The following is a 27,373-nucleotide window of genomic DNA, read 5'->3' as shown; positions in this document are numbered from 1 at the left end:
GTCTACATAAACTTAGTATTAAAATGCATATTATGCACGTGACGAAAATAGCTGCAGTATTTGTCCAGTTTGCTTATCAAACATTTTAACTAGGATACTTTCTTTAACAAGGACAGTATTGATGTGAGGCATCACCGTGTCACCGCAACGGCACAACTGCTTACTAAGACTGATTATGTGAGCGATTTACAACCCAGTTCCATGAAGAACTTCGCATCTAAAGATTGGCCACACACATCTTTCTGACCTGCTTGTGCGTGATGTCAGCTAACTGAAATGTTTATGTGCTGAACTTGCTCCAGCGTGGATCTCGCTTCAACAGTGTTCTTGCACCGGAACTGGAGCGTTTTTAGTCGGCTTCTTTCCGTTCGCCTGCTAAATAGATACTATAACCTGGATCCAGGGTGAGTTGATTAATGCATCTTCTCATGAGATTAAGGTCACTTTTTCCCCCCCCCCCGATTCCCGAGGGACGATACTGCCAGTAACGATTGAATAGAAATGTATTATCCGTGGATAATAATTATAACCAATTTAGCTAGCTAGTTAGGGGCCATGAATGTTTGTGAGCTAGCTACCTAGCAAGCGGTCTGGCTAACTGTTCAGTTGGGTTGGCTCCAAAGTTTTAATTCTGCCAACTGGCCGGCTGGCTAGCTATATAATGTAATGTATAGTTGGTTGACACCTTTACGTCTGTCAGTTATCTAATTTATGTTGGTATCTAGTATCTCTGCACTTGGTGGTGTTTGACTTGGCACTAGTTGATTAACGTTAGCTGAGTACGTAACTAAAGCTAACTAGCTAGTTTAGCTATCTTTGATATCGCTGGTTAGCTGGCTAGCTGTCTAGGTTACAGTTCCAGCAAGATGTTCTAGCAAATTATAAACACAGATCTATTAGCTAGCTAGTTAGTTAACATTACCATTCGGGGCTTCGTTTGCAAGTTGATACATTATCTAGCTAAATGTTAAGAAATTAACGTAACATACAAGCAAACATATTGGTCGAGACAATGCTAGCCCAGTAACGTTAGCTGCTTCATTGTACGTCACTATACTTGCTAGATAGTCTAGCTATGATAGTTAGCTTAGCTAACTACATTACTGGATAGCTAGCTAGACAGATAACTTAACATTACATGTATTGTTGCTTAATCACGTTACCTGGCATATATTTCTTGAAAATACATTCACTAGAAGCGAAGCAATTCGAATTTCGCTAACCTAGGTTAGCTATTTTAGCTAGGTTTTGTTATAGTCACGGCAGCGTGTCTAAGAAGGAAAACTCCAACTAAAATGGATGGATATAGGCTAACTTATCTAACGCTGGGTTAGGCTAGCTATAATGTAGCAATGTTTGTAATGGAAAGTACACCATGCAGTATTGATCCACTATATATTTCACTGCACCCATGAAAAGTAACTTTGTTACTCGAGTCATGTTTTTAAAAACAACAAGCTAACATTTATAGGCTAGCCTATAGGGTGTTATGAGAGAAGACAACATATTGGGCCTAAAGGCAAATGTGTTTTAGGTAGTCTCCTTCAGTAATGACAACTGTCACTTGAGTTGCCCCATTTCACTGTGGAACAATATGAAAGCCTACCCTGGAAGAAATATACATGCATTGAACTGAAATCTGAAATCTAATCAGTAATGTTCAACTTCATTCATTTGTTAGTTATAGTAACTAATCTTCATTGGGCGTGAAAATGTAATTGTAGCATGTGATGTCCCCATATCTTTTTTTTTTTTTTTGTGTGTGTGTGTGTGTGTGTGTGTGCGCGCGCATGCAGCAGTTTTAAGCTGCCCAATAAGAGATTTTATAAATGAAGCTAAGTCTAAACCCTTTTAACCCATCATTGCTTCAAAGTAAAGGTGTACATAGTTGCTGGGACCTAGTTTGAGTGCCTGTGGTACTATAGGTCATTAACAGACAGATGACTAAGTGTAATTGCTTGTTTGTTTAACATGTAGCTGTAAATGTTAGGCTAAAACACGGTCAATTGCCATCATACAAATTGTGAGCATTACATTTGTTAGACTGAAGAGTTGGAATGTTTATGGACTTAGGCGGGGGGGATAATAAAAAAATAAAATAATAATAATATTAGCATGTTTGCAGGTAAACAAACTGTATACTCGAGGGTTGTGTAAGCTAAAGGTGAGTTCCAATAGAAGGTGGATCATCATGTGGAACGGGTCAAGATCTGGTCCACGCGGAGGAATGCCATTTCGGTAAGGAATCATATGTCACAATGCCAAAACATTGTAATTTCCTTTGAATGCACTTTTTAATGTTCTCTCTTTGATGACATATGACTGAGTTCCTCAGTAACATGTATTTAAAATGGGTATATAATACCCCACAATTAACACTGGAAAATACTGACCTAGGTAATAGCAGGTTCATATATGCAAGTAAAAATCAGCTTTTTTGGTTCTGTCTAAAAATATCCAAAGTGAGAATACAGCTCAAACACACACACATTCCCTGAATTGTAGCCTGCACTTAGCAATTAGACTGTTTTAAAAATAAAGGAAACACTTTTCTTAATGTTTAAAATAGCTATGCTAATGGTGTAACATTTTGTAGCAAGTGAGATGAGACCTCAATTAGCTCATTCTATTTAGGTTTAGGGCTGCAACAATAGATTGCAACTATCATGTTATTGATTAATGACTTAATGGCCTTCCTTTTCAGTCATGTGATTGAAAGAGGTAAAATGGCTGTAGTGGACACTACAGTATAAAGTCATTAATGATCCACAGATTTAGCCCCTTTTGTTATCTAAAAGATGGTTTATTGTAAGATTGTGTAATTCTGAGCTTGCCTGGCATTGTGTCATGGAAGTCAGGCATGAGGATCTGATAGAAAACACAGATACTGCACTCACAAATGCAGCATGGTGATATATTAAAATTGTAGTCAGAAGTCAAAACATCACTAAATCTGTTTTAGTTTAGCAAATATAATGAGCAGCATTGGCTCAAGCGATAAGGTACACAGCAAAATGTTTATCTGGGTGGAATGTATACTAATAAACACAGGCCTGCTTGAACAAACAAACATGGATGTTTTTGAAAATGTAGAGAGATTTTCTCTACACTTTGGCCCTCTGTCCACATGAAAACAGCTTTGGATAACTAAAAAAGGTTTTGGAAAGTGCTATTGATTAAAACTATTTTCTGTATATTCATATGGACAGACCTATGTGTGATTTTTAATGGGCATGGTGAGCATGCTCTTCAGAGCTGTATCTCTGTGGCCTTTATTTTTATTTTTTTAATATAGAGCTGACCTGTCACATCTCATGCTGTCCTCAGTGCCATTCAAAATTAGTGCACGTGGAGTATTAAGCAACACCCTGTCTGCACTGTTTTTGAATGGCGTTGATGTTTGCATGAACCACCTCACTATTATCTGCGCAGGAAATCCTTGCATTAACCTATTGTTCTACTGCGTCAAATGCATAAAAACATTAAAAAGGCCCAGGTACTTGGTTGTCAAGTTTCCAAATGATGTTTTTTCCAGTATTTGGTCATCTGTATTGGAGATTAGGTTTTTCCAAATATTCACTATCTTGTCAGTGATTATCTCATCTTTGCTCAGCTGCAGTTGATCTGCCAAAGAGTTTGCAATTCCTGTGCTTGGAGAGTAGCTGCCATAATTAGTAAATAGTACTTACACATGTTGGTGATGTTCTGGTCAGTTAGACACAAGTTGTTTATTCCAAGCCATGTTCTTTTTATTCTATTTTATGTATAAAAATGAAAAATTATTTATCTGAATAATACATCATGTCTACATGTCTTAAAGGTCATGACTGGTAGATCTTTCGGTATTTGTTGGGTATGGGCTAATCAATGGCAGTTTGGAATTAAGTAGTCATCACTACTGTGAATCACTAGTAAATTTTAGTCCAGTCTAAATTTGAGGTCCCTAGATGTACTTCTCTTATTAAGGACAACCCTGCCTCTAAAATGTCATTTTAATATACGGTAGTTGTTAGAAACCCTTCATAAAGAAACCAAACACATTACTGAAGTTCTGTTTTCACATTCCATTTCGGATTTAACCCAAATAGAAAGAGCTGTTATCTGTTAGAAAATTAATTCTACATAACTTAACTGAACACAGGTACTGCTGTGTTTCCAATCTTGTGAGAGCATTTTGTAAATTCAGAAGGTGCTATTGTGCAAAAAAAAAACATTTATTCAGGCGTTGTTATTGCCAGTTTGCCACTAACCTCAACTTCATTTTACAGCTTGACAAGACCTGGGTTGTTGCAGACAAGCTTTATATCATGCATGTAATCTATTTGCATTTTTGAAAAAGTAAATTTTGATAGACATTTCCAAAAACACAGTTTGTGATGAAGCCACTTGTCATTGCAGTGGGGATCCTCGAGGGGAGATGTTTGAAGGAAGAGGTGGACCACCAATGCCTGGCTTTAGAGGACGAGATGGCATGAACATGGGAGCAGGGCCTCAGGACAGACCACCTATGGATATGAGGAGATTTGATTGTCCACCTGATATGATGGCACGAAACATGGGTCCTCTTGACAGAGGACGAGACCCTCCCCGAGACTTCTTAAGGCCTGGAAATGAAGTTGACATGAACTTTAGAAGACGTTTTGACATGGAGTTCAGAAACAACCCACAAAATCCTCCCGGTTTTATGGGTCAGGGTAGGCCACCTATGGATATGGGTGGCAGAAACATGCAGGCTAGGAACATGAGGGGTTCTGAAGATCAATTTATGGACATGAGAGAGAGGGACAGATTTCGAATGGACATGCCTGGCTTCGGTATGTCTCCTATGGATATTAGGAGAAGACTTCCTATGGAGCCTATGGACAGAAATGACAATTTAAGAGAAAAAGAGAGGCAACAAATAGGCAGGAATGATGTTAATGGCTTCAGAGGAGACATGCCTACACGTGAAAGATCAGGGATGGACTTTGAGAGACGAGGCTTTGCACCTCCTTTGAATTCTAGAGGAAGGTTTGAATCAGATATGGATTTTAGAAATCGTATGGGATCCTCAGGTGATTTTAGGGACCGATCTCCTCAAATGTTTCGAGACAATAATGGCACTCCTATGGATGTCAGGGCAAGACCTGACATGCCTCTAGAATGCCGTGATCCAGAGAAAGCTATGCTTAGAGTAGGTGAACCAACTCTAAGGGACAGGGAGTTCCCTGAGCCAAATGAAAACCCAGCAGAGTTTAGAGGAGATGAGAACAAATCACTCTCAGAGGAGTGGCGCAAGCATGGCATGCGTGATCGCGATGGTTTTTCACCAATGATGAATAGTTCGTCTTTCCCCAGAGATATGAAAGAACGATTTCTACCTGGACGTGGCAAGGAAGGTGAGTTAGGAGAGCCTTCCCAATTTAAAGATATAGATCGACCACCTGTCGTATTACCAGGAAAAGATCGTGGGACCTTTGTCTTTTCTCGACCAGAAAGAGAAGGTTCTACTGTACCAAACTGGGACAAGAATATTCCTACAGATTTTCCAGCTAGAGATGCACCTCAAACTATTCAGAAACCACCACTCTTGCCATTGGCTCCAGCACTAAAAAATCCATGCAGAGACAGTGATGGTCAGGTCTGGTCAAGAGATGAAAAGCCTGAAAACACTCTACCATTAAGTGGAAGACATTCATTCATTCCAGAAAAGAGTCTGCCAAACCAAATCTTGACTGATCAAGGAACCTTTAAGGGATCTAAGGATATGCCTCTTGAGCAGGGCCCCAAGAAAGGGAATCTGCCACCAGCACCCAGGGACCCTCAGAGTAACAGAGGAGAAAGACAAGACCAGGACTACAGAGACATTGACTATAGGACGAGTTCAGGGCGAAAATATGACTACATCCTTGGTGATCTTCAAGGGGCAGAAAAAAATTTGAAAGAATCTAAATTGACTGCACCTGAAAGACCAAATGACTCTAGTTCGCAGGTCAGAGAATAAGTCTTATGTCTGTGCTATTTGTCCTGGAAGTTCATAGTAATATTTTATATGTAGTATATTTATCTTTTCTTCCATGCATGTAGTACTATTTCTAATATAGAGTAGAGATTTATGTATACCTGGAGAATTACAAGCTTGGACCTTTTATTGAAGATATCTTGAACAAATTTATGGAAAAAAATGAGTTACTTTTACAGCATTTTGTTTGTTTTGGGGGGTTTATTTTCCTTGGTCTTTGTAAGTAATTGCATTTACGCTTAACAAAGGAAGTTTAACTGGCTGGTTCTTGACTGACAGCAATCATTATTTTTGTTACAATATGAAGTTTGGTGTTGAACAATTCTGTACATTCTACACCAAAGGACCAGGATTACAGGAGTGCTGGTGTTCAGGATAAAGTCTCAAATACCATTGCCATTTCTGGAATTCCTAAAACTGCTACAATGCAGCAGGTATGCTAGATTTTTAATGTCAATCTTGATATTTGTAACAGAGTACAGTAGAGGACAGTGTTATAGATTCTAATTAGAAAAAAGTTTTCTTTCTTAGATACTGGATGCCTTTGCCATTCGTGATGGAGTGCCAATGCAAGGAATGAAGATAAGGGATGTTGTTCCAGGTGAGATTTTGCATTTGGAAACTTCTGTAGAATTCGCAACATTTCGCTTTTCGCTATTTGAATCCTACGCTCATCCTTGTTCTTTCTTTTGACACTGTTTTCTGTGCCTTAGAGACAGAGACTTCAAAAAAATGCTGATTGGTTTTCTTTGTGCTAGTTTCTTGTTAAAACAAATGGTTCCCTGTCCATCCTTTGTGTTCTTGTGCTGGAACTTGTGCAGTTCTCCCTGAGCACCTTCCATCTTAAAATGGCTTGTGGGTTAAGACCTTCCAATACCCTACTCAGAATGTCCTAACATGGTTCCCTTTATCAACAATTCTTTTTATTGTAGCCAAAACACCTATGTGACATCCCTGCTTCTTAGTAAGGTGTACGGGTGTCACGTGTGGCCTCTTTTTGGTTCAGCTGTGAATCGTTAGCTATCGATTTATGTGAATAATTTCCCACTCCGTATACTTTTAATATATATACTGGAAATGGTTCCATGTTTTTTGCTTGACCAAAGGCAAAGTGGGGCCTGTACCAAAGCATAAACTTAATACTACTTTATGTGAATTTTTGTTTTGGGTCACACATTAAGTGATTTTAAACATGAAAACATGGTTTCATATCGTCTTCTCCATTGTGTCTGCTCCAGAATACCAAAAACCTCTGAAACTGGCAACTTTACATAATAGAACTTGCAGGCTTGTTTGAGTCAAAGGGATTTCTGTTTGCATATACAAACAGATCGCTTTTCATGTTGCAATGAGGTTTTGGTCAATTTTGTGGTTTTCAACAACAGACCATTCAGGTAGCGAGCATATATAAGGTGTATTTCATGTTGAATTTTGGAGACTTGAATGCTGTTTAGATTACAGTAGAAATTTTTAATTAACTCACACATTGTACGTGTGTATTTCTGCCGGCTATAGTGAGCTGCAGTCTAGTAATCCATCATATATTGCACTGATTCAAGCACCCATCAGACATGATGAACACAAGGAAAATATCCTAATACATTTATTTTGGGTATGTTGAAAGGTATGAGCTGTAACAGTTCCTTGTGCAATTGCATATACTGAAAGCAAATTTACTCGCGCAGTACTGATGGACACCCCAAGTATATGTACATTAAACAACAAGTCGCTATTATAACTTCCGTGATTCGAAAGTTTTTTTTTCTTCACGATTCTTATTTTGACTGGCATTAACTAACGCAAACCCATCTGTATTTCAAATGCTGTCCCCAGGTTACAGCTCCGATACGGCCTATGTGGAGTTTTTAAACCTCGAGGATGCTGTCCACTTCATGGAGTCCAACCAGGTGGCCCATCCTTGTCCCTCTACAGCGGCTGTCTTCAAAAGAAGAAGGCTTGGGCTGGGGCAGGGCCAAGGATAAAATGGGTGGTTGACAGCAAATGGGATGGAAGGGAAAAGTCATATTTCGCTACATGATTAAGTTAGAGTTATTAAGAGCTTTTACAATCTCTGAAATTTAATATAATTATAAGCAGCAGTCATATATATATATATATATATATATATATATATATATATATATATATATATATATATATATATATATATATATATATATATATATATATATAAATAAAATGAGATTTAGATTTGCCATTACTTTTCAGAACTTGGATGAGTTGGTAAATGTGCATGACATGGAAACGACAGTTTTTTATTTGATATTGCAAGTTTTTTGCTCACAAACACTGTACCGAACAAATAAGATTTGACGCAGAACTGTTCAAGGTAATGTCGTTCATAAACGGATATTGTATCCCATTTTTTCGATTTCTTAAATGTTGGCATCTTGTCAACTATTTATTTGTTTTTTAACATTATGTATTAGACTTTATCTTTTTTGGTAGAAATTGTGGCTTAGCTGGGCTACAAGTAAGAAATTTCATTATAATTTTTCCTAACTTCTTTGAAGTTTACCATGGAAAAAATGGTAAATGGCTACTGGATGTCATCTGGCAATGGACTTCCTGGGATTAATATCTATATCTTGTTTTTTCCTATCTTAAACTGGCACTACATTTGATTTCTGAACCATCTGTGGCTGAAGCCTTCCTGCTTGCAGTGATGTGCTGCTTTTTTTCTTTGTAGTACTGTGGTACCAGTCATTCTTTACATATCCTGCCAGTTTCTTGTTCAACTTCTTGTTCGCTTTCATCGTTTTAATAACCAGCATTTTGATTCTTTGCAATTCTGTCACTTTTTCTGACCTCACTCTGTATTTCAAAAGTATTGTCATGGTACAAAGTGCACTGGTGAACTCGGCCTTCGTTATTGGTTTATTCTTGTCCTTTGCCGCCACCACAGACTTGAATCAGCCTGGTTTTCTCCTTTTGAGTTAGGACTTGTTAACCATTGCCTTTAACCACGTGGAATTCTGCTTTTCTTGTTTGCCCTGAATGGCTTGATCGTTGTTTCTCAGTATGTTTCCTTAAGGGTTCAGTTTGAGATCTGTTGGTTTTGTATGTAACTATATTATTTGGTTTTATACTTATAATGAGTGAATTTAACATTTTTCCAAAGCTAAGGCTGTTCTTCCCCCCCATATTTTTGATACTGATGTGAAGTGTGTTTTAAAGTTTTGGTGGTGATGGTTCTTTTACACATGGTCGCTGAAATTATACATGTCCTCATGGTTCCTGTTAGCTGGACAAGTATCAACCTATAGGGATTTTCTTTAACAATTTGTCTACTAGTTTTAACATCTGCTAGCAAACCACTAAATGTGTAGTGTTCTTATAATGTTTCTATCTTCTTGTTTAGTAATTGCAGTAACAAGGGTTTGGGCAAAAGGCACAGGGCAATGGTTGTAGCAAAAGGCACAGGGCAAAATGGTGAAAGAAAGGCAAGTTACTTTTATCTGGTCACCTATCTAGAAATGTCTGTCTCGTGGTACTGAGATCCTTTTTATTAACTTTCCATTCATGCATCTTTGTTTAGTCAACCTTTTGCCTGTCTTGAGACATTTTGAGTGTTAAGAGTTTAAGTGAAGTGAATAGGTACTGAATTTATCTTGTGGGACAAAAGGTATGCATGGTACATACAAGTATTCTTTCAAGGTGAGCTCAGTGTCCAGTTGGTTCCATCTTTGAGCTCTGTCTGTTGCTTGTTACAAAAGGATTAAAATTAGAACTGTTAGGTTTGGGGTGATTCATATATTTTACTGGCAGGCTACACCTTCCTCAAATCTTCGTTACATGTCAGCAATGAAATAATGGTATTGCAGGCTAACCTTGCTGGAACAATCACTATAATACACAGTTTCATATTTTACTGCAGTACAATGCTATAATGGGTAAATCAAATGCTTCTTGGTTGATTGCACTGTTTAAACTGTCGTCATTTAAAATATTGATTGAAGTAGACTACTGTTTTGTTGAGCTAGCAGTAAAATAGGCATTTTGTTCTTTTATGTGGAAGGTTTAAAGATTTCTAAGGAGTTTTTCTGACATTTGGGCACTTTGGAAATGGTTGATTTGGATACAGGGAACTAGGAGTGTTTAAAGCCTACATTTTGAAGTACAGGTCAGCGTTTTGTTTGTTTATTTATTATTGCAATTGGCCAAAATAGGGTTAATGTAGTAGCATTCTTATATACATACAGCCTTACAGTTGCCTTTTGTTTTTTTTTTTATTTATTTTTAAATTTTATCTTAATAAACAAATGCATCAAATGCAAAAAGTAAATTAATTTAATAGACTGATTGAATGAATAAACAATTATTTTTAGAATCGTTTGTAATGGCTATCATATGTTTTATTTAATATTTGAATGCTTAGTAGTGTTTTGTTCACCATAGAGTCAGAATCAGGTAGGAACAGGATGATTAAAGTTAACATGTTGCAGTGGCTTCATTAGGGCAATCAGACATATAAACCTTTAAGGGGACTTGAGGAGCCAGAGTCAGTCAATTGTATCCTAGAACATTGCAAAAGCAGGTTTGGGATATTTTACAAATGTATTGCTATGTGGAGCACATGACATGCTGCACTCCATGCTTCTGTTTTTAGGGTGTGTACACCAGAGGAAAATGAGCCTGAATAATTGTGTTCTTTAGGCATGCATGTTCAAAAGGAGTTTTGAAAAGTTAAACCAAGGCCATAGTGCTTAGGTCTTTTGGTGCCTAAAAAAGTTTTAAAGCTGTTCATAGAAAAAAGGACCGCATCAGAATGTTATGTTCTGAGAGAAAATTTCAAATGGAAATTCATAATGTGAATTTGTCTTAATTGTTCATTTTTTTAGTTTTGAAATGATCAATCTGTGCCCTGTCCTTTGATATTTCCCTTTCAAGGGTGAACAACATATTCTCAGATATCTGAGAAAGATACATAACTAGTGTTATCACTTTTTAGTCTGCATAATTTAATACACCTGCGTGAGCCACATCATAATGTCATATCCTAGAAGTACACGTTTAGATTTTTAAACAAAGTCTAATTTAAGGTCACACAAGCTCAATTATCTGCAGATCTCATAACAGTTAATGTTCTGAAAAGAATACATATGGATTTCTAAAAAATGATCATATTTCTTTGCAAAGTTCTAGGTTTATAGATTATAATGCCTTTTTATGTATATTATGCCTGGAGCTTTCATTCCCCTTGGATATAACCCAACTGTCTCCTACCTCCCAGACTTTTTTCTTTCTTAATTTTCTTTCTTGAATTCTATGATGGTCTCATGCAAAGCCAGAAATTTGATACTTTAAACATGGCGTCAGATTTCATGACCTCTTGCTTGTCTCGTTACAGCGTGAATCGGTTAGCTCATTTCCTCCATACCGTCTTCACACTATTAATTTACACAGGTCTTCATATGCTCCTCATTCAGTTTATGCTTGATGATGTGTCTTGTCCAATAGAGACAAGAAATGGCAATTACACTAATGGGATATTAATTTCCTAAAATGTCAGAAGGGCTGGGGTTTGGGGGTTTTTTTTGTTTTGTTTTTTTCTTTTGTTTGGTTTTTTTTTAAAGTTGGTGTGTTGTTGGGGGTTTTTTTTTGTTTGTTTGTTTTGTTTTGTTTTTTAATTATCATTATTTTTTAAAGAAGGATCCCAAATCCTGTGACAGCTGCCTCCCCTTCGTAATGTGTCCTTGTTCATGGCTTTTTAAAGAGCCAGACCTGATGCATTCTGGAACAGGCCTTACCCAGACACATATGTAGGGGGGGAAAAATAGTCATTGACAAGATTATGGTCACTTACTGTTCCTCTTTTACAGGGGTCTGTTAAAGTTGGTAGCAAGACTGCTCTGTTGAAGTATATTCAGCCAGAGAGAAATGTGAAAGAAGAACAGGTAAACTTTTCCTTTTTGTGTACCAAGATGGTAGATTAATGGTTTAATGGATATGTGGTGGATGGATGTCAGATGGCTCCACTTGAAGTTGAATAGGAAAAAATGTTAACTTTGGACAGAAACATCAGGATCTGCCACCTAAAGTCCTTCCAACAAGCCAGGATGGCCTGCTACCAAGTCCAGTCCTGCTGAAACCCCTGAGCGCGAAGGAGGAAGGCCACTCCAAGCCATCCAGTGACCCTGACTCTCAGGGTGTGTGGCAGAGAAGTTCCACTTTGACTCCTGAGGCCTGGCAACAGCAGGTTGACAAGCAGTTACAGCAGCAGGAGGCCGAGAAGCAGACTGAGGACTGGGCCAGCCAGAGAGTTTCCCAGCACAACCTACAGCACTCCGATCCGATTTTCAAAGAGAGTAAGAGTGAGTAAAAGCTTTGTTGATATGCTGCAAGTGTTTAGAGACATTTTTTTTTTCTTTGGAAAAACTAACTTACTGCCAATGTCATTTTAAATTCACCAACACTTGAAATTCACCAACATCTGTTAATTGCATTTTATGTTGAGAATTGATAAAGAACAGAAAGCTTATAAATGTTATTGACCTGATCATGTTTTACTGCTCTGGGGTTGTCTGAATGTTAATGGATTATTATTAATGCATGTCATCACTTTCCACTGGAACATATGAGCTGCAATATGTGGATTTGGCAAGAAAGCAGGACTGGTAAGGCATCGTGCTTGTCCAGCGTACCAAGTAATAAGACAGGGACATCCTGCAAGTTTTCATTGACTCCTTCACAATTAATCGCCGAGGTTCTAGTTCACTCATTCAACTGCATTAAGTTAATGCTGATTAAACTGCATTAAGTTAATGCTTTTAATGCTGATTAAACTGTTCTTTGACATTGGAGGGGTTTTTTTTTATTTTTTGGCAAAAAAGCAAAAGCATGTCAAACTGTTAAGAGCTAATGTTTTACCATTTTTTGTTCTTTGCCTTGTCCTATTAGCAATGATCATTAAGAACATTCTACCCACCACTACGGTGGAGACAATCTTGAAGGTGCTGGATCCCTTCGCTTACCTTGATGAACGTAATGTCCGTCTGGTCAAAGGGAAAGCACCTGGATCCAAATGCTTTTGCTTTGTCGATATGGATTCCCATGAGGTAGAGTCCTTTTTAAATTGTAGTTGTCATTTGTTTGTTGTTGTTTTTTTGTTTGTTTTTTTTATTAATCTAATCAGGCTCTAGTCTCTCTCTCACTCACACACACACACACACACACACAGACCTGCCACTTTTAGACACACTCCTAGGTAAACCTTTTGGAAGTCTGTTGCCATGCATAATATTATGATGCCATCCTCTAGTCCTTTAAGTTCCTCACCACAGGACCACAGTTAGAATAAAAATTAAAAATACATTGAATGGATGAATACATTTTAAATATGGTGCGTGTGGAAGTAACACGGAAAAAGAAAAGTAACACTGCTGTGCTGGATAAATCCTGTACCAGCTCTGTACACATAGCTCACCAATACCCTGTCAGTGTTGATGCTTTGTTGAGGGTGACCCACCATGTGTGTAATAAATATGCAGTCTAAATGAAACACGTGACTTAGCCATGGCCCTTTTATATACTGCTTTTGCAACCTTGTATCGTTACTATCCTTCAGCATGTGACACGGTTGGTGGAGCTGCTGACCAAACCTCGGCCTATTATGATTGATGGAGTCAGAGTATATGCAGAGGTAGCCAAGCCTCTAAAGAATCAGAAGTGAGTTCAAATATCAGACATAACCAGAGACTTGAGTTCATTAGTTACATCTGTGGTGTTGTTTTCTTTCATTCCTTCTCTTAAAAAAACACTAAAATAGTATTTGTTTGTTTTTACAGCTACCGGAGGGACTATGATAAATCCAACACGTCTCTCTTAGGATACCCACCTGATGTGATGGAGGTTGGTAATTTGGCTGAAGGGCAGCTCTTGTTAGTCAACAAATATTTTGGTATCTGAAATCAAATGATTACATTCAAGATAAAGCAATACAATCTTACAAATTATCATTTTGCCTCTGGTACAGCAGCAGCAGTGCTACTCTCAGCCTTCCCACACAGTCTTGGGTGTCTCACCTGCCATGCAAGGTATGGGGCCAGCGGGGCATGCCTTTAAAATGCTTTTGAAATTAAACTACTTCCTCCGACATGTATTTGCAGAACAAAACATAACGTGTGTGTGTGGGTGGGTGGGTGTGTACCCCTGCTGACGCAGTGTGTGTAGCTGGGACAGATTCCTCCTCTGCTTCAGTTACATTCCAGAGCTCAAACCTAGCACACGTGAGTCTCACACACACACACACATTTGTTTAGAAGCAAGTCTCATTTAAGCTTTCTGTGAAGTGGAGGTTCATGGCCCTCTCTCTGGCACTGTGCAGGGTGTGATGTACTCTGAGACCCCTGTAGTGGAGCACTTGGAGCAGGCCACAGAGCACCAGGCTGTAGCTTTACCTTTACCTTTACCTTTACCTTTACCTGACCCTGTTCTCACAATCCCTGCAGAGGGATCTGAGGCCTACACATATGGTAAGATACCTTTCAGTCTGAAGTGCACCTGATAGAAAATGTTTGGGTTAAAAATCATATGGTGGTTGCCTTTGTGTCATTGTATTTTTATTTGTTTATTTACATATTGACTTTTGTATATAGGTCATTCCATGCTAATTAGGCATTCCAGTTCATCATGGATTTTCTTTAAAAAAGTGAAAACTTCTATTAAATTCATTAGACCATGGCCCTCTCAGCTAAATTTAATCACTTTTCCAACTCTCTGCCTGTGTATTATAAGCATCACAGATTGCCTATTATTGAATGGATTGGGTTGAAATTTATACTTATTTCATTATTGTGAAATATTCCACAACAAATAGTTACATGAATACATGTTGTAAATTATCCCTAGGGTTTCTTGGATGTTCAGTAGAAGTATTCACTTTTTCAACAAAAGCAATGACTTGAACTGGGAGGCGTAGCTGAGCTGGCATGAAGTGTTCCATGTGTGTTTAATTTCTGGAAGGAATAATAAAAAAAAAAAAGGGAGGAAAGAAAAGGTCATTACAGGGCATGTTACTTTATCAGTCTTCAGACCCATGTTTTTGTTTAATAACGTTACTCAGGTTTCTTTTGTCTTTTTCCTCAGGCTCAGATACACCGGATTTGTCTGCATTTTTGTATGATGCTACATCTGGGTTCTACTATGACCCTCAGACAACACTGTACTATGATCCCAACTCAAGAGTAGGTTGATGTATTGCTTTATGTCCTTAGATCCTTGCACTTGAGAGCATTATTGTTGGTATGGGCTTAGTAATTGAATTTATAATTGTTTTAAAAAGGCTATATCATGCGTGTGTGTGTGTGTGTGTTAGTATTTCTACAATGCTCAGAGTCAGCAATACCTCTACTGGGACAGCACCTCGAAAACCTACATACCAGTGGAAGGCTCCAGTGCAGATGTCCATGAGCCGAATATGGAGGCTAGTGCTTCTGTGGATGGGGCAGCAATGCCTGAGGTTGCTCTACTTCCAGCCATACCTCTGGTCGAGGAAGTCCGGGTGGCTCCAGATGGAACGCCAGAGCGGAAGGAGGATGAGGATGCTGCACCACGCTTGGAAAAGAAAGAGAAAGAGAAGGAGGACAAACCCAGGAGTTTGGCAGCATTCAAGGTGCAATCCTATATCAGTCCTAAACCTGTTACTGCACTCAAACTCAAGAAGCTTTTATTTTTAATTGCACTCCAGTGTTCATGTAATTGACTGACAGACTAACCAGTGTGTTTGGTGTTGAATTCTTATGTTGGATATCATCAGATTATGAAAGACATGGAGCGCTGGGCCAAAATCCAGAACCGGCAGAAGGAGAGTGTACGAGCTCCATCTCCTGTCCTCAAGAGTGGGGCAGAGGACAAGAAGGCCTCCAAGGCAGCCGATGCAGCTTTCGCCGTCTTTGAGCGGAAGGTCAGGGGATCTCTGATTTTTACAGCTGTTTTAAGAGGTCCCTTAGTCCCTTGATCCCTTAGTACCTTGGTCCCTTAGTCTCTCAATGTGTGATCCAGTAGGTGGTAATTACTTCATTCTCCCCTTTTCTTTTGCCTGCATAGGCCACAGTTGGAGATGACTTATTCAAAAAGCCTCTTGCCCCACCAAAGAAAGAGGAGAAAGGATCAAAAGTGAGCTTTGGATATACACATATGCACACAGTCACACCCCAGACTCAAAAAACACAAAAAAAGCTCTCATAAGTAACTTCACCAAGCTTGATGTTTGGCATTAAATATTACTGTATCAGAGTTGTTTACAAAGCGCTTCTTCCTCTATTTTTTTCAAACCCTATCTTGGCAGCGCCCTATGGGCTCTCTGGGAATGCTAGCAGCTGATTATGCTGCAGGCAGCGATGAAGAGGAAGAGGAGAAGACAGAGAAACCAGAGAAGCCAGAGAAACATGAAGGGCCTACCAAGAGCCAGCCAGAGGAGAAGGAAGACCGGCTGACGGACTGGAAGAAGATGGCCTGCCTACTGTGCAGGAGACAGTTCCCCAACAAAGACGCCCTCATCCGCCACCAGCAGCTCTCAGACCTGCACAAGGTACTTGCGTGCTCATCTCCGTGGCCTATAGACAAACACCTTCTGCTTTTTTGACTTCTTCCTCTTCATTCACTCACCTTTTTTTATTGGTAGCAAAATTTGGAGATTCATCAGAAGATTAAAAGATCAAAAAGGGAGCTTGAAGCTTTGGAAAATCAAGAAAAAGAGGTAAGCGGTTTCACTTCTGTGCTTTAAGGTGCAGTGGTGTGATCACATCTTTCCCTATAACGTATAACAACTTTATAAACAGTGGCCAATTAGTATTATTTCTTGAATCGGTTATCTGAAGCAAAGTCTAGTTGACATTGGCTTTGTCATCTGACTCTGAGTCTGGTGTTTTAGCTGAGTATGAAGGAGACTAACAGTCCACCTGAGGCGAAGAGACGAAAACCACAGAACACATGGGGCAGCAGTTCCAGGTACACATTAAAAGGAACCATTTTTAGCTGCAATTAGTGCGTGATGCACCACAATTGGTTGCCTTTGGCTATTTTGAGATATGTCTGTGGACCAGCTGCTAACCTTAGACCTAATCATTCTGTGCTTTATAGGGACACACACAAAGTCAGTGAGAGACCAGGTCTAGGTCTGGAGACCAGTGAGGTGAGCTGCTTCCCATGGGTTTCATGCCCTGAAGAAAGCAAATGACCTATTATTGCAGTTTATAGTTTCCTTTTTGGACTATCTTTTCCTCTCTGCGTACTCATGTATTTTTTGTTTGTTTGGTCCCCCTCTAAAACAGCCGAAGAAGAAGGAACCGGTTGTCTGGAACTATGCCACATACAAGCAAGCCGTACGAAAGGCTATGTTTGCCCGTTTTAAAGAACTGGAATGATTGCCGTAAAGGGAGATAAATGGATTAAAAATGGATTAAACACGGACTGGCAGACACACACAGTAGAAAGTATTTCTGTAGGCAGCTCATTCCAAGCTTTACTTTGTCCGCTAACAGACAATTCCTGGTGAATCATTTCGACTGATCCCCATTTTGTGTTATATCTGTGTGCCTGTAATTGTTAAGAATACATTTTCTCCCAGTCGCCAAAAGTTCTCAGTTCATTTTTGTAGCTCTATTGTTCAGGGCTTTTAAACGTTTAATTTTTTTTTCTTACCTGATCTCAACATTATCATGTGGTGGTGTGAGGTTTTTTTTTTTTGTTGTTGTTTTTTTTGTTTTTTTTTTCTCTCTCTCGTTTTCTTTTTTAATGCAAGTGTGAGTTCACAGCTCACATAAAACTATCACAACTGTAGTAGTCCATGTGTGAATAAACTGTCTCCATGTGACTGCAAACATCTGCTTTTTAAGTCTGATCTTAATTTTTTTTTTAGCTATAGAGATGTTCAAGTGATTGTTGAATGACTATGTTGAGGAATGTCGGCAGCATTCAAGGAAACAAAGAACAACCTCATCTCTGGTGTTTCTTTCTACTGCTGCTTAGACTCACAACCTGAATTTACTGTGTGATTGGAATTTTTATCATCAGTGACTTGGGCAGGATGGCGGTGGCTATGACCAGAAAAAAAAAACTATGGTCTAATATTTGGGTAATGAGTTAACATGCACTGAATGGCTGCTTTATTAGAGACAACTGTCCTTTTGAAGATTGGAAATTTCCACTATGAAATTTGGATACCTGACTCCAGAGTGCAGCATAAAATCAGGTTAGCAAGTTTTCCGTGGATCAGTTTGAGTGTGAATCCACATTAGAATGGGGAAATTGAGTGATCTGAGCAACTTTTGAATGAGGTATGGTCATAAGTGCTGGACTGGCTTGGGCCAGTGTTTCAAAAACTGCTATACTTATGAGGTCTTCTCATGCATGGTTGTCCAGAGTCTACCAAGAGTGGTTTGATCGAGGAACAACATGCAGCAAAAGAGGCTCCCATGCCTGTAAACATGTTGACAGAAGAGACGGTAATATGTCAGAATCATTTTGACAAATAGGCAGTGCAAAGTCAAGCAGATTACAGCCAAATACAACGCTGGTGCTCCAACTGATGTGTCTGAACCCACAACTTGTTCCTTAACATGGGCTAAAACAGCAGACAGCCTATTTGATTGCTATTGGTGTCTAAGGGAGAGATAAATCCAAAACTCCAGTGCACAAAACGGCACAGAAATCATTGAGCAGTGGAAAAACACCTGGACTGGTGAATCCAGATTTCTGTTGCACTGTGCTGATGGGAGGGTCAGAATTTGGCACAAGTAGCATTAATAGATCCTTTCTTGTCAGGTATCAACAGATCAGGCTGGTGGAGGAATGGTGTTTGCAATGTTTTCTTGACACCCCCTGGGTCCCCTAATACCTTAGCATGAGCATTTAGACAGTAGGGCTGCTGGTTTTTGTACTTGATAAAGGCTGGACAACAGTGATGTGCTGTAAGATAACTTTAAGCATTCTTTGTCATAGTGATCGTCACAGTGCCCTTGAGATGCCACCCACATTAAGGCTGTTAGAGTGGCTGATGGTACTTCTTGTTCATTTTCAAAAAAGGATGAAAATAACGGATACAAGACAGGGGCCCAAGAAAAGCTTACATGTATGTTGTCATTGTTTATGTTTGGTGCCAATAAGTAATGACTTCTGATCAACATATACTGTTTAATATGGCTCCACAGTTTTCAGACTGAGAAACCAACCCCCCTGCACATATCAGTGCCAAGCAGCTGATGTCTTCCTGATTTCTCCTCTGGGTGTCAGTAATGAGCTGTTCTGCTGTGCACTACCTGGCATTAAAAGGTCTATTGCATTAAAAGACCATTGGCATCATGATGTAAGCAAACTAATGGTATTTTACTTTGCAATCTGGACAAAAAAGAAATACAGCCATGTAATTCTACTGTAATTTTTTTAACACAGCCAGTGAATTCCTTACTGTTAAAGGTGGAGTTCTTTTGAGATTTGGAGGTCTATGCCTCTGCAGTATAGTGTTTCCCCTAATTGAGCTCAGAATGCTGCTAGTGTAGTGAACTACACAGTCGGTGGCCCACCATGGCTGGAAGTGAAGACCAATGCTCCAAGATGGGTCTTGTGCAGTCCCCGGTAAATTACTTGTATTTTCTTTTTGAAATTTAGTATTATTTCCCAGTATAATTAGGGGTAGCACAAAAATACTAACATATTTCAGGCTCTGCCAATCATGAAACACTGTTTTATGAACAGGGTCTGGTAATGTTCCTTAAATGAGCCTCATGTTTCTTGTTTTTAGCAGGTCACTTGTACCCTGACATGTTTGTAGCAATTGAAGCAGTGACATAATGAACACATGTTACAAGTCAAAGAGAGCAGAGGCTCCAGGATCTTTAGTCACAGCAGTTAGGGTAAAGGTCAAGGGTGGTCATTTGCTAATACATTGCCAATTCCTGCTACAAGAGAAGCCCCCAATCATGCTACAAGTGAGTGAACATTTCTTCAGCGAATAAAAATGTTGCACTCCATCCATTCTGCTTTGCTTGCTGAATGAGAAGAATGTGCACTTTCACACTGTTGTTTTTGTGATCATGTCTGAATGACTGATAAGGCAAAATGGGGGGAAAAGAAAAGTAAATAAGCTGAAGGGGTGGAGTGGAGATTTGAACCTGTCCACCTTCTTGATTTGGTTTAGTTCAACCACCACCACTACCCTTTTACTCTCCAAATAAATACATTTTATAAGTGATGGCAACATCAAAGCCGAGGAACACAAGAAGCTCAAGAAATACCAAGGGCTGAGAGAAGAGCTGGAAAAGTGAAGGTGAAGGCAATGCTGGTTCCTGTGGTAACTGGAGCAACAGAGGCTGGGACCATCGAACTGGGAGAATGGCACTAACAGATAACAGGAACAACATCTTAGATCTCTGTCCAGAAGAGTGAAGTCCTGGATATATCTCATCTAATTGATTTAGTGGAATAAGGCTATACAGATTTGCAGAATGAGTATTGGTTTTCTACATTTTTTTCAGCATTTCCTTTAATGTGTAGATGACTTTTGCTGGTAACAGTGTATAATGTGAAATAATGGAAAAGATCAGTTTTACAGGCTATTTAATTAGTCATTACTAAAAGCAAACAATTTAGCATCTCTTCTGGTCAAGGTGTTTTTGAGAAAAGGACTTTAGTCATCTGATGAGCTCCCACCATTTTGTTCTCCTGCATTCTGCTCAATTTAGCATCTCTTCTACACATGGGGCTCACTGTTGAAGGCTGCTACAGAATCAGAATCAGAGTGATATTTTCCCCATCACCTTCAGTGAATTGTTCTTTCATATAATTTTACCAGTTTAGTTCCTGCCTTTAGCATGGTGTGATGTTCTTCTATGTTGTCTGTTACCATTTTTTTTCTGATTAAATTGCCACTTAAGCTTTTCTATACTAAAGTAAAAAAAAAACAAAAAAACCCATTAGTTCAGCTTCATGCATTATGCCCCAGCAGTGACCATAGGACTTGGGTTCCTCCATAGTGCGAGACCATACGATGAATCTGGTCTCTTGTCTCTTGTCTCTCCCTTAGTCTGTTCCAGTCTTGGTCATCAATTTTGGTTACATCCTTATAATGTGTTGTGGCAACCTGATTCTTCTTTGGTAGTATTAGCATTTTTCTCCCTATACTAATTGAATTAATGAGTTCTGAGCTCCCCAAGTAGGCAGAAATTGTTAGTATTTACAAGGGTTTATTCACATATAAAGACCTCACACAATAAAAAAATAAAAATAAAAAAATAAATAAGTAAATAAATATATATATATATATATATATATATATATATATATATATATATATATATCTGAGTAAACAGAATATAACAGTGAGATGTAGCTCATTTGGCTTTGTTGTGTGCTTTGCATAATCATTTGCATCTCTCCTATCATCTCCATCTCCTTTTCTCCCTGGTGAGACAAATATCGCACCTCTTTCCTAATTATCTCATAGAAGATCAAATTATGGGGATTCAGCACAAACCAAGACCTTCAGAGTGTAGGGTGAAAGAAGGGGGCCAGGGAGAGTGACTTTGGGGGTGTGGGGGTTTTGTATCCATCACATGTGCTTGTTGAGTTCTCTGAGACAGCAGGAGTGTATGTGGAGGCTGTACGGGGGGCCTCATTATCCCCAGTCAAAGCTCCTTTTCTCTGAGAGAGACGGAGACCAGAGGGGGTCCTCGGCCAGCCTTGAGGTGGTCCTCAAAAGAGCGCACAGTTAGAGGGACAGAAAACGAAAACCAAATGATAGCTCTCGTTGAAGAAGCATTTGCAATTTAAATTGACATGTGGTTTGACTCTTGTGTGCTTTACATGTTACTGTTCCCCATCCTCCATCCCCACTCCTAATAGGTAGAGGCATCTGTCACAAAAATGAACAATATTTGAAATGTCATTCTCTGGCTGTTTTTATCCAGCAGATTCTGGTCTGTTCATATCAAGAAAAACTCCCAAACGATGAAGTCATTGTGAAACACCAGACTTTCTACACATAATAGAGCTTCAAAAGCCTAATATCTTTGAATTTTCCTTAAATCACATTGATATTTCATTAGCAATTGGGAAGGCCTTGGCCACAGGTCCCTGTGCCAAGTTAAATTAAGATATAAGCACAACTGTCATCAGTATTCCAAGTCTTAGTAAAAAAAACACTGTTCTGATGTCATAGTGGACCAATAGTTTTCATAATTTCTGCTACACCAACTTTGTTGGTGTAAAGTCAGAGTAAAAACTATTGTAGTAGGAGAGTCACAGTACTGATGTATAATAGCGGATGTAATGTCTATGTATAGCAACATTGTCACTTGTGGAATCCAGACCCAGATCCAGAAGCAAATAGTTAGGGATATGTATGTGAATGGTGTCAAGCTTGTGTACATCTGTATGAGAAGAGGATAGGAGACCACACTGTACAGCACATTGTAGTGGGTGTGTGACAAAACTCTGATTGAGGGGGAATGTTTGGCAGTCAAATTTTGACTTCTAATAATCTAAAATTCAATATAACATGTTTTACTTTGGATCCAGTAGGCACTTATGTTAAGGCTCATGTTAAGGCTCTCAGATGAAGTCAAAATGATTGAAGAAGTTTTGAGACTTCTGGTATGAATGGTTTTTAACACAAGAACAGAGAAGCCCTGATGGTGGGATGCATTTTTATTCTTATTTTATATGCATCTTTTCAGTATGTTTTTTTGATCAAATTCTTCTCCAGTCAATCAGTTTTATGACCAGAGTAATAAAGCCTTTTAATTGTTTTTGAATATGCACATAAATCAGGGTCCTGTCTTTGTTGTCACAGTGCTGTCATTTTAGTTGCTATGTATAATATAATGTGTAGTGCAACTATTCTGCTCTCTTACTGGAATCTGGTAAAGACAGCAGCTTAGCTCACTGCATAACAATTTTTACATAGCTGAGCCTAATCAAACCTTGATTTTAATGTGATAAGTGCATTAGATTACTTAATTACATTCAAAATCCAATCAGGTAAGCATAGACTTGCTTTCTCTATTGTAATGTGAAAAGCTCACATTCTTGTTGTTTATTGGTGGTCTTGAATATGCATGAAGTTATATTGGATTTACAACCCCAGAGCACCATTTTACTGAGTTAATAGATGAAAATCTACTAAATGGTTTTCTTTCATTTTTGTGATTCTCTAATGTAAAACCTAGGTCCACTCCATTTTTCTTTGATTTCATCATACCCAAGTATGGGTACATGGCTAACGGTGCTGGTATAAATGACAGTTTAGTGAATTTAATGTGGCTTTGTGCGAGGTCAACTAAACACTCTAGCTATAACTACAGACAGCCAGTAAGCAAATGGACAAAGCGAAAAAGCAACAGAGCTCAAGCTAAAGCTAAAATTGGCTTGGGCTTTCAGCGGCAAGGAAATCTCTGTAACCTGAAGTCATTCAAGAGTGACATGGAGTTTTAGTTGTTTTTTTTTCTTTCTCAACAGGATATTACGGTTTATGACTTTTATTATTGTTAACGTCAATATACTATGTAACATTTGAGTTTTAAAGTAAAACTGCACTCTCTACAATCTTAAGCGACGTCCTTGCAATTGGTGCCAGATTACCAAATAAGTAGAGTAGGCTCCAGCCTATGGGCCCCATGCCTCGTAGGGGCCCCGTGACATAGGATAAAAAAAGAAAATGTATTAGGAGATGATTTGGGGGTGGAGTTTTCGACTGCCTAGGAGTTTTTGGCACTGTTTGCAATTACATCTTTCCTCTACAAAGGTCCAAATCCTCACAATGTATGTACTGCAGTATATATGTAAATAAACACATAAATTAATTTAATTAATAAGTTAATAAATTAATTTGAAAAATTAATTAAATCAATGTCACCAGCCTTCAGTGTAGTATCAGCATAGTCGCTATTAGCTATTTCCAGGACTGCACTCTTCTGCATGGAAAATTCAGGTGTTGTTCCTGGGATCTGCTGGAGCCATTCTGCCAGTTTGGGGACACAGACCCTAGTTCTTTGATTACTGTTGCCTTCATCTTCTACATCTTTTCCAGCTCTTCTCTTAGCCCTTGGTATTTCTCAAGCTTTTTATGTTCCTTGTTCCTGATGTTGTTATTGTTTGGGATAGCCACATCTATAACTTCGGCCCTCTTATGCTGTTTATCCACCACTACTATGGTTAGCCATTACCATTTTTGTCTGTCTATATCTGGAAGTCCCACAGGATCTTAGTATGATCATTCTCCATTACCTTTGGGGTGTATCCCACTTTGGCCATGTAAGAGAATCAGAAATCAGAATCCCAAAACAGTGCACCATAAATATTGGTGGATCGCAGGGATACACAAAAAGGTTGTTTTTTCAGTTTTACAAAATCAAATATGTTTTTCAGTTTTTGAGTGCGAAATAGCCAGCTCTGCCCATTATATTAATTTCAAGCATTGCATCTTAATTCTTAAACCTATCTCTGATTAAAACATGTAGATGCTTACCACACCTACAGTTATGAGTGTAAATAAAGTAATACCGAAGTAAAGAAATCATATCTGCCAACTCCATTGTCAGTGAAGAGTCTGATGTCTGTTATTTGCTTTGGCCTTCTGTAATGAAGCATAATCTCCTCTGACAGGAGATTAATGGTACCTCTTTCCCTGCCCTAACACTACTCCAGAAGGGAGGGGGAGATGTATGAAGGGATAGAAAGAGAAAAGAAAGCCCGCAGTCTGTCATCATGCCAAATTGATATGGGTATGGGTTAAACGGGGTCACTTGAAACATCACTAAACATTTTTTGTCTCTTTCACAGACACAGAGCTGTTTGCTCCCAGTAATTTGTCAAACTTTTGCGTTCTAAGATTGGATGTGTTCGAGTGCACTAAAAACATTATTCAGCGTTATAATTGTGAAAAAGAAAAGTACAAATTCTGTCTCCTATTTGCTTTCCTTATTTCTCTTCTCACTGACTTTCTTTCTCAGCTCACTGTTGCAACCCCTTTAAGTCCTGCGAACCCAATCCGGCTCTTTGTCTTTACGAATCTTGGAGAGTGGAGGTAATGCACACGGGGCTAGTTCCTGACACTAGCATTTGTTCTATAGCCCACAACAGCTGCTGGATTGCTTTGCAACTCTGTCTTGTGTTGATGGACTAATTGTTAATCCCTATGTGTGTATGTACGAGGGAGGCAGTGAGAAGGGAGTGAGAGGCTCTCTCACAAATGGCTGACATTCAGGCCCCATTGCTTGCATTGCAAGCCTGTACCTAACTGCATTGGGCCCCTAAACATGTACCAAATAAGGCAAGTGTTGAAAAGGGCTTAGAGCAGCAGGCCTCCATTTAAGGCTGCGTCCCAAACCAAGCCTCAATGACCTGGTTTGCCATTACTTTACTAGCTGCACCTACAGAGTGAGCATGTGTAGAATGACAGGTCTTTCACTTTAAAGGGAGTCTGCCAACAGTGCCTAAAGCTACCTAGGAATTTAAAAAATATGGGTTGAAAGAGAAGGGAAAGTAACATGGCACCTTAGACTTTCTTAGCTGAAAACAAGCCAGTTCTGCTCTGCTCTGCTCTGCTGCCCTGGCAGAAGAACATACAAGGTTTTATCATCTTGTTCAGATTCATCATTCCACGGATGAGAAATCTATCATCACTGTCCAGGGGAGAAGATTGTTGCAGAAAACTCTGATGGAATTGTTCACTGTTCTCTCTCTCTCTCTCTCTCTCTCTCTCTCTCTCTGGCTTTTTCTCTAGAATGCCTTGGATTGGAAAACTCTTCCTGTCACCTGAGAGTATAGCCTGAAAAATGTGTGTGTGTGTGTGTGTGTGTGTGTGTGTGTGTATGTATATATATATATATATATATATATATATATATATATATATATATATATATATATATATATATATATATAGAGAGAGAGAGAGAGAGAGAGAGAGAGAGAGAGAGAGAGAGATATCTCTATAACTTATAGTAAAAATATCTCTATATATCTCTATAAAAATATCTCTATAACTTATAGTAAATCAGAACAGAGCTAGTGCTTTGTGCTTCCTGTGTGTATGTATATATATATATATACTTGGGGTGGCTGTACTGAAACCTGTAATTAAATTTGTTTGTCTTATTAAGAAATGCAGTTTATGAATTAATATGCATGGATGATCATAAGGGCTCTGTGACTAAATTCCATGGCTTGATGTTTGCTTATCCTATATCCTATTCACAATGTTTTCTCATTCCCTGCAGTGGATTTTAAAACATGAGCTTAAGCTATAGTTAACAGAGGGGTATTCTATAACCAAATACTAAAAACACTTCCATTTTACACATCATAATCCCTGAGCAGATTAAATGGTTCTGGTAACACTTTGTAGGGGCACTGGTCTTGTTGGACTTTTTTGTGTCTATTTAAGGTGTCACAGGGCTTAGTCCTATGCACACAGACTCACTACTGAGTTCTTGGATTCTCACGTTGCTGTGGTTTTGGCCTACCGAAGCATGTTCTTTCATAATTGTTTGTAAAAGGTTCAAGGGGCTGAATGTGGTGTGTGTGGGAGGTTGAGTTTGCAATGTGTGTGGTACACATCACCATAGTGATAAAATTACAGCTGGATAGGTGACTGGATGCAAAATTCCTCCATTTCATATTCACTCCTTTTTTTTCTTTTTTTCTTTTGATTGCTGTCGTAGTGAGAAGCTGCTAAAAGCGTATTATGATATTATGGGATATGAGTTGCTGCCATGGGGTTTAAAAAGCTAGGGAGTATGATGCCATACTAGTGTGTGATCCAAAGATAAGCATTGGCCATTAAAGTGGTATACTCTAACCACTGCTTGCTACTTGTAATGACAGCCGTAAATGACCCCTAGAGTGTTAAGAGCAGTTCTGCCAAAGACCACCCTCTTAACTACAGTATAACCTTTCAATGCAGTCAGTCTAACAGTTAGTTTTCACATGTATTTCAGTGTTAAAGGTAAAGGTTACATAAGAGTGCTATTGTTCTGGGTCCCTTCCTTTTGACAAGACCCAGAATAGGTATCTCATTACCATGTAAAATTGGAGTGTTCTCATTCTAATGACCTACCTGTGTGTGTCTAAGTCTTGACTGCCTTCATTTTTGTACTCTTTACATTTGCTGTCAAGCCTGTGGTTAGGTTGCTTCTTGACATGTAGTTCCTCCCAAGCCTCAGGAAAGGATTTCCCCATGTATCCCGTTTAGCCTTTTAGAAGAAAAGAGAGATCATTCTCCATGGAGAGAGTGTTTTAGAATGATCTCAGTGAAGTAGGTGTTTTATGGGATTAGTAACTTGAGAAACAGTATGTACTTGTTTGTATTGGCAAGAAGTTGTTCTAGGGACCCATTCTCATATGTCAGGTCAT

General features: G+C 38.9%; 1 protein-coding gene across 3 annotated transcripts; it reads left to right on the top strand.

The window, feature by feature from the left end:
• The first annotated feature begins 115 nt into the window (after positions 1-115).
• Positions 116-17,846, top strand: rbm6 (RNA binding motif protein 6). Of its 3 annotated transcripts, none has more exons than XM_081717837.1 (23): positions 116-404; positions 2,126-2,238; positions 4,399-5,971; positions 6,346-6,435; positions 6,533-6,602; positions 7,835-7,908; positions 11,845-11,919; positions 12,039-12,330; positions 12,923-13,080; positions 13,590-13,690; positions 13,810-13,873; positions 13,998-14,058; positions 14,186-14,250; positions 14,349-14,496; positions 15,110-15,207; positions 15,339-15,635; positions 15,780-15,926; positions 16,070-16,138; positions 16,311-16,553; positions 16,647-16,721; positions 16,896-16,972; positions 17,105-17,156; positions 17,296-17,846. In XM_081717837.1, exons 2-23 carry the CDS (start codon positions 2,192-2,194, stop codon positions 17,386-17,388), a joined length of 3,969 nt encoding a protein of 1,322 aa, XP_081573963.1. In that variant the 5' UTR covers positions 116-404; positions 2,126-2,191; the 3' UTR covers positions 17,389-17,846. The 3 variants fall into 3 exon arrangements, with proteins under 3 accessions (XP_081573963.1, XP_081573964.1, XP_026856417.2); XM_027000616.3 differs by having other exon boundaries at positions 121-404; positions 12,039-12,336; XM_081717838.1 differs by lacking the exon at positions 2,126-2,238 and having other exon boundaries at positions 120-404; positions 12,039-12,336.
• Positions 17,847-27,373: the final 9,527 nt, after the last annotated feature.

This window comes from Electrophorus electricus, chromosome 7 (assembly GCF_041902795.1).
Source record: "Electrophorus electricus isolate QZ-2024a chromosome 7, ASM4190279v1, whole genome shotgun sequence".
Taxonomy (NCBI): Eukaryota; Metazoa; Chordata; class Actinopteri; order Gymnotiformes; family Gymnotidae; genus Electrophorus; species Electrophorus electricus.
This window is presented reverse-complemented; position numbering and strand designations above follow the sequence as displayed.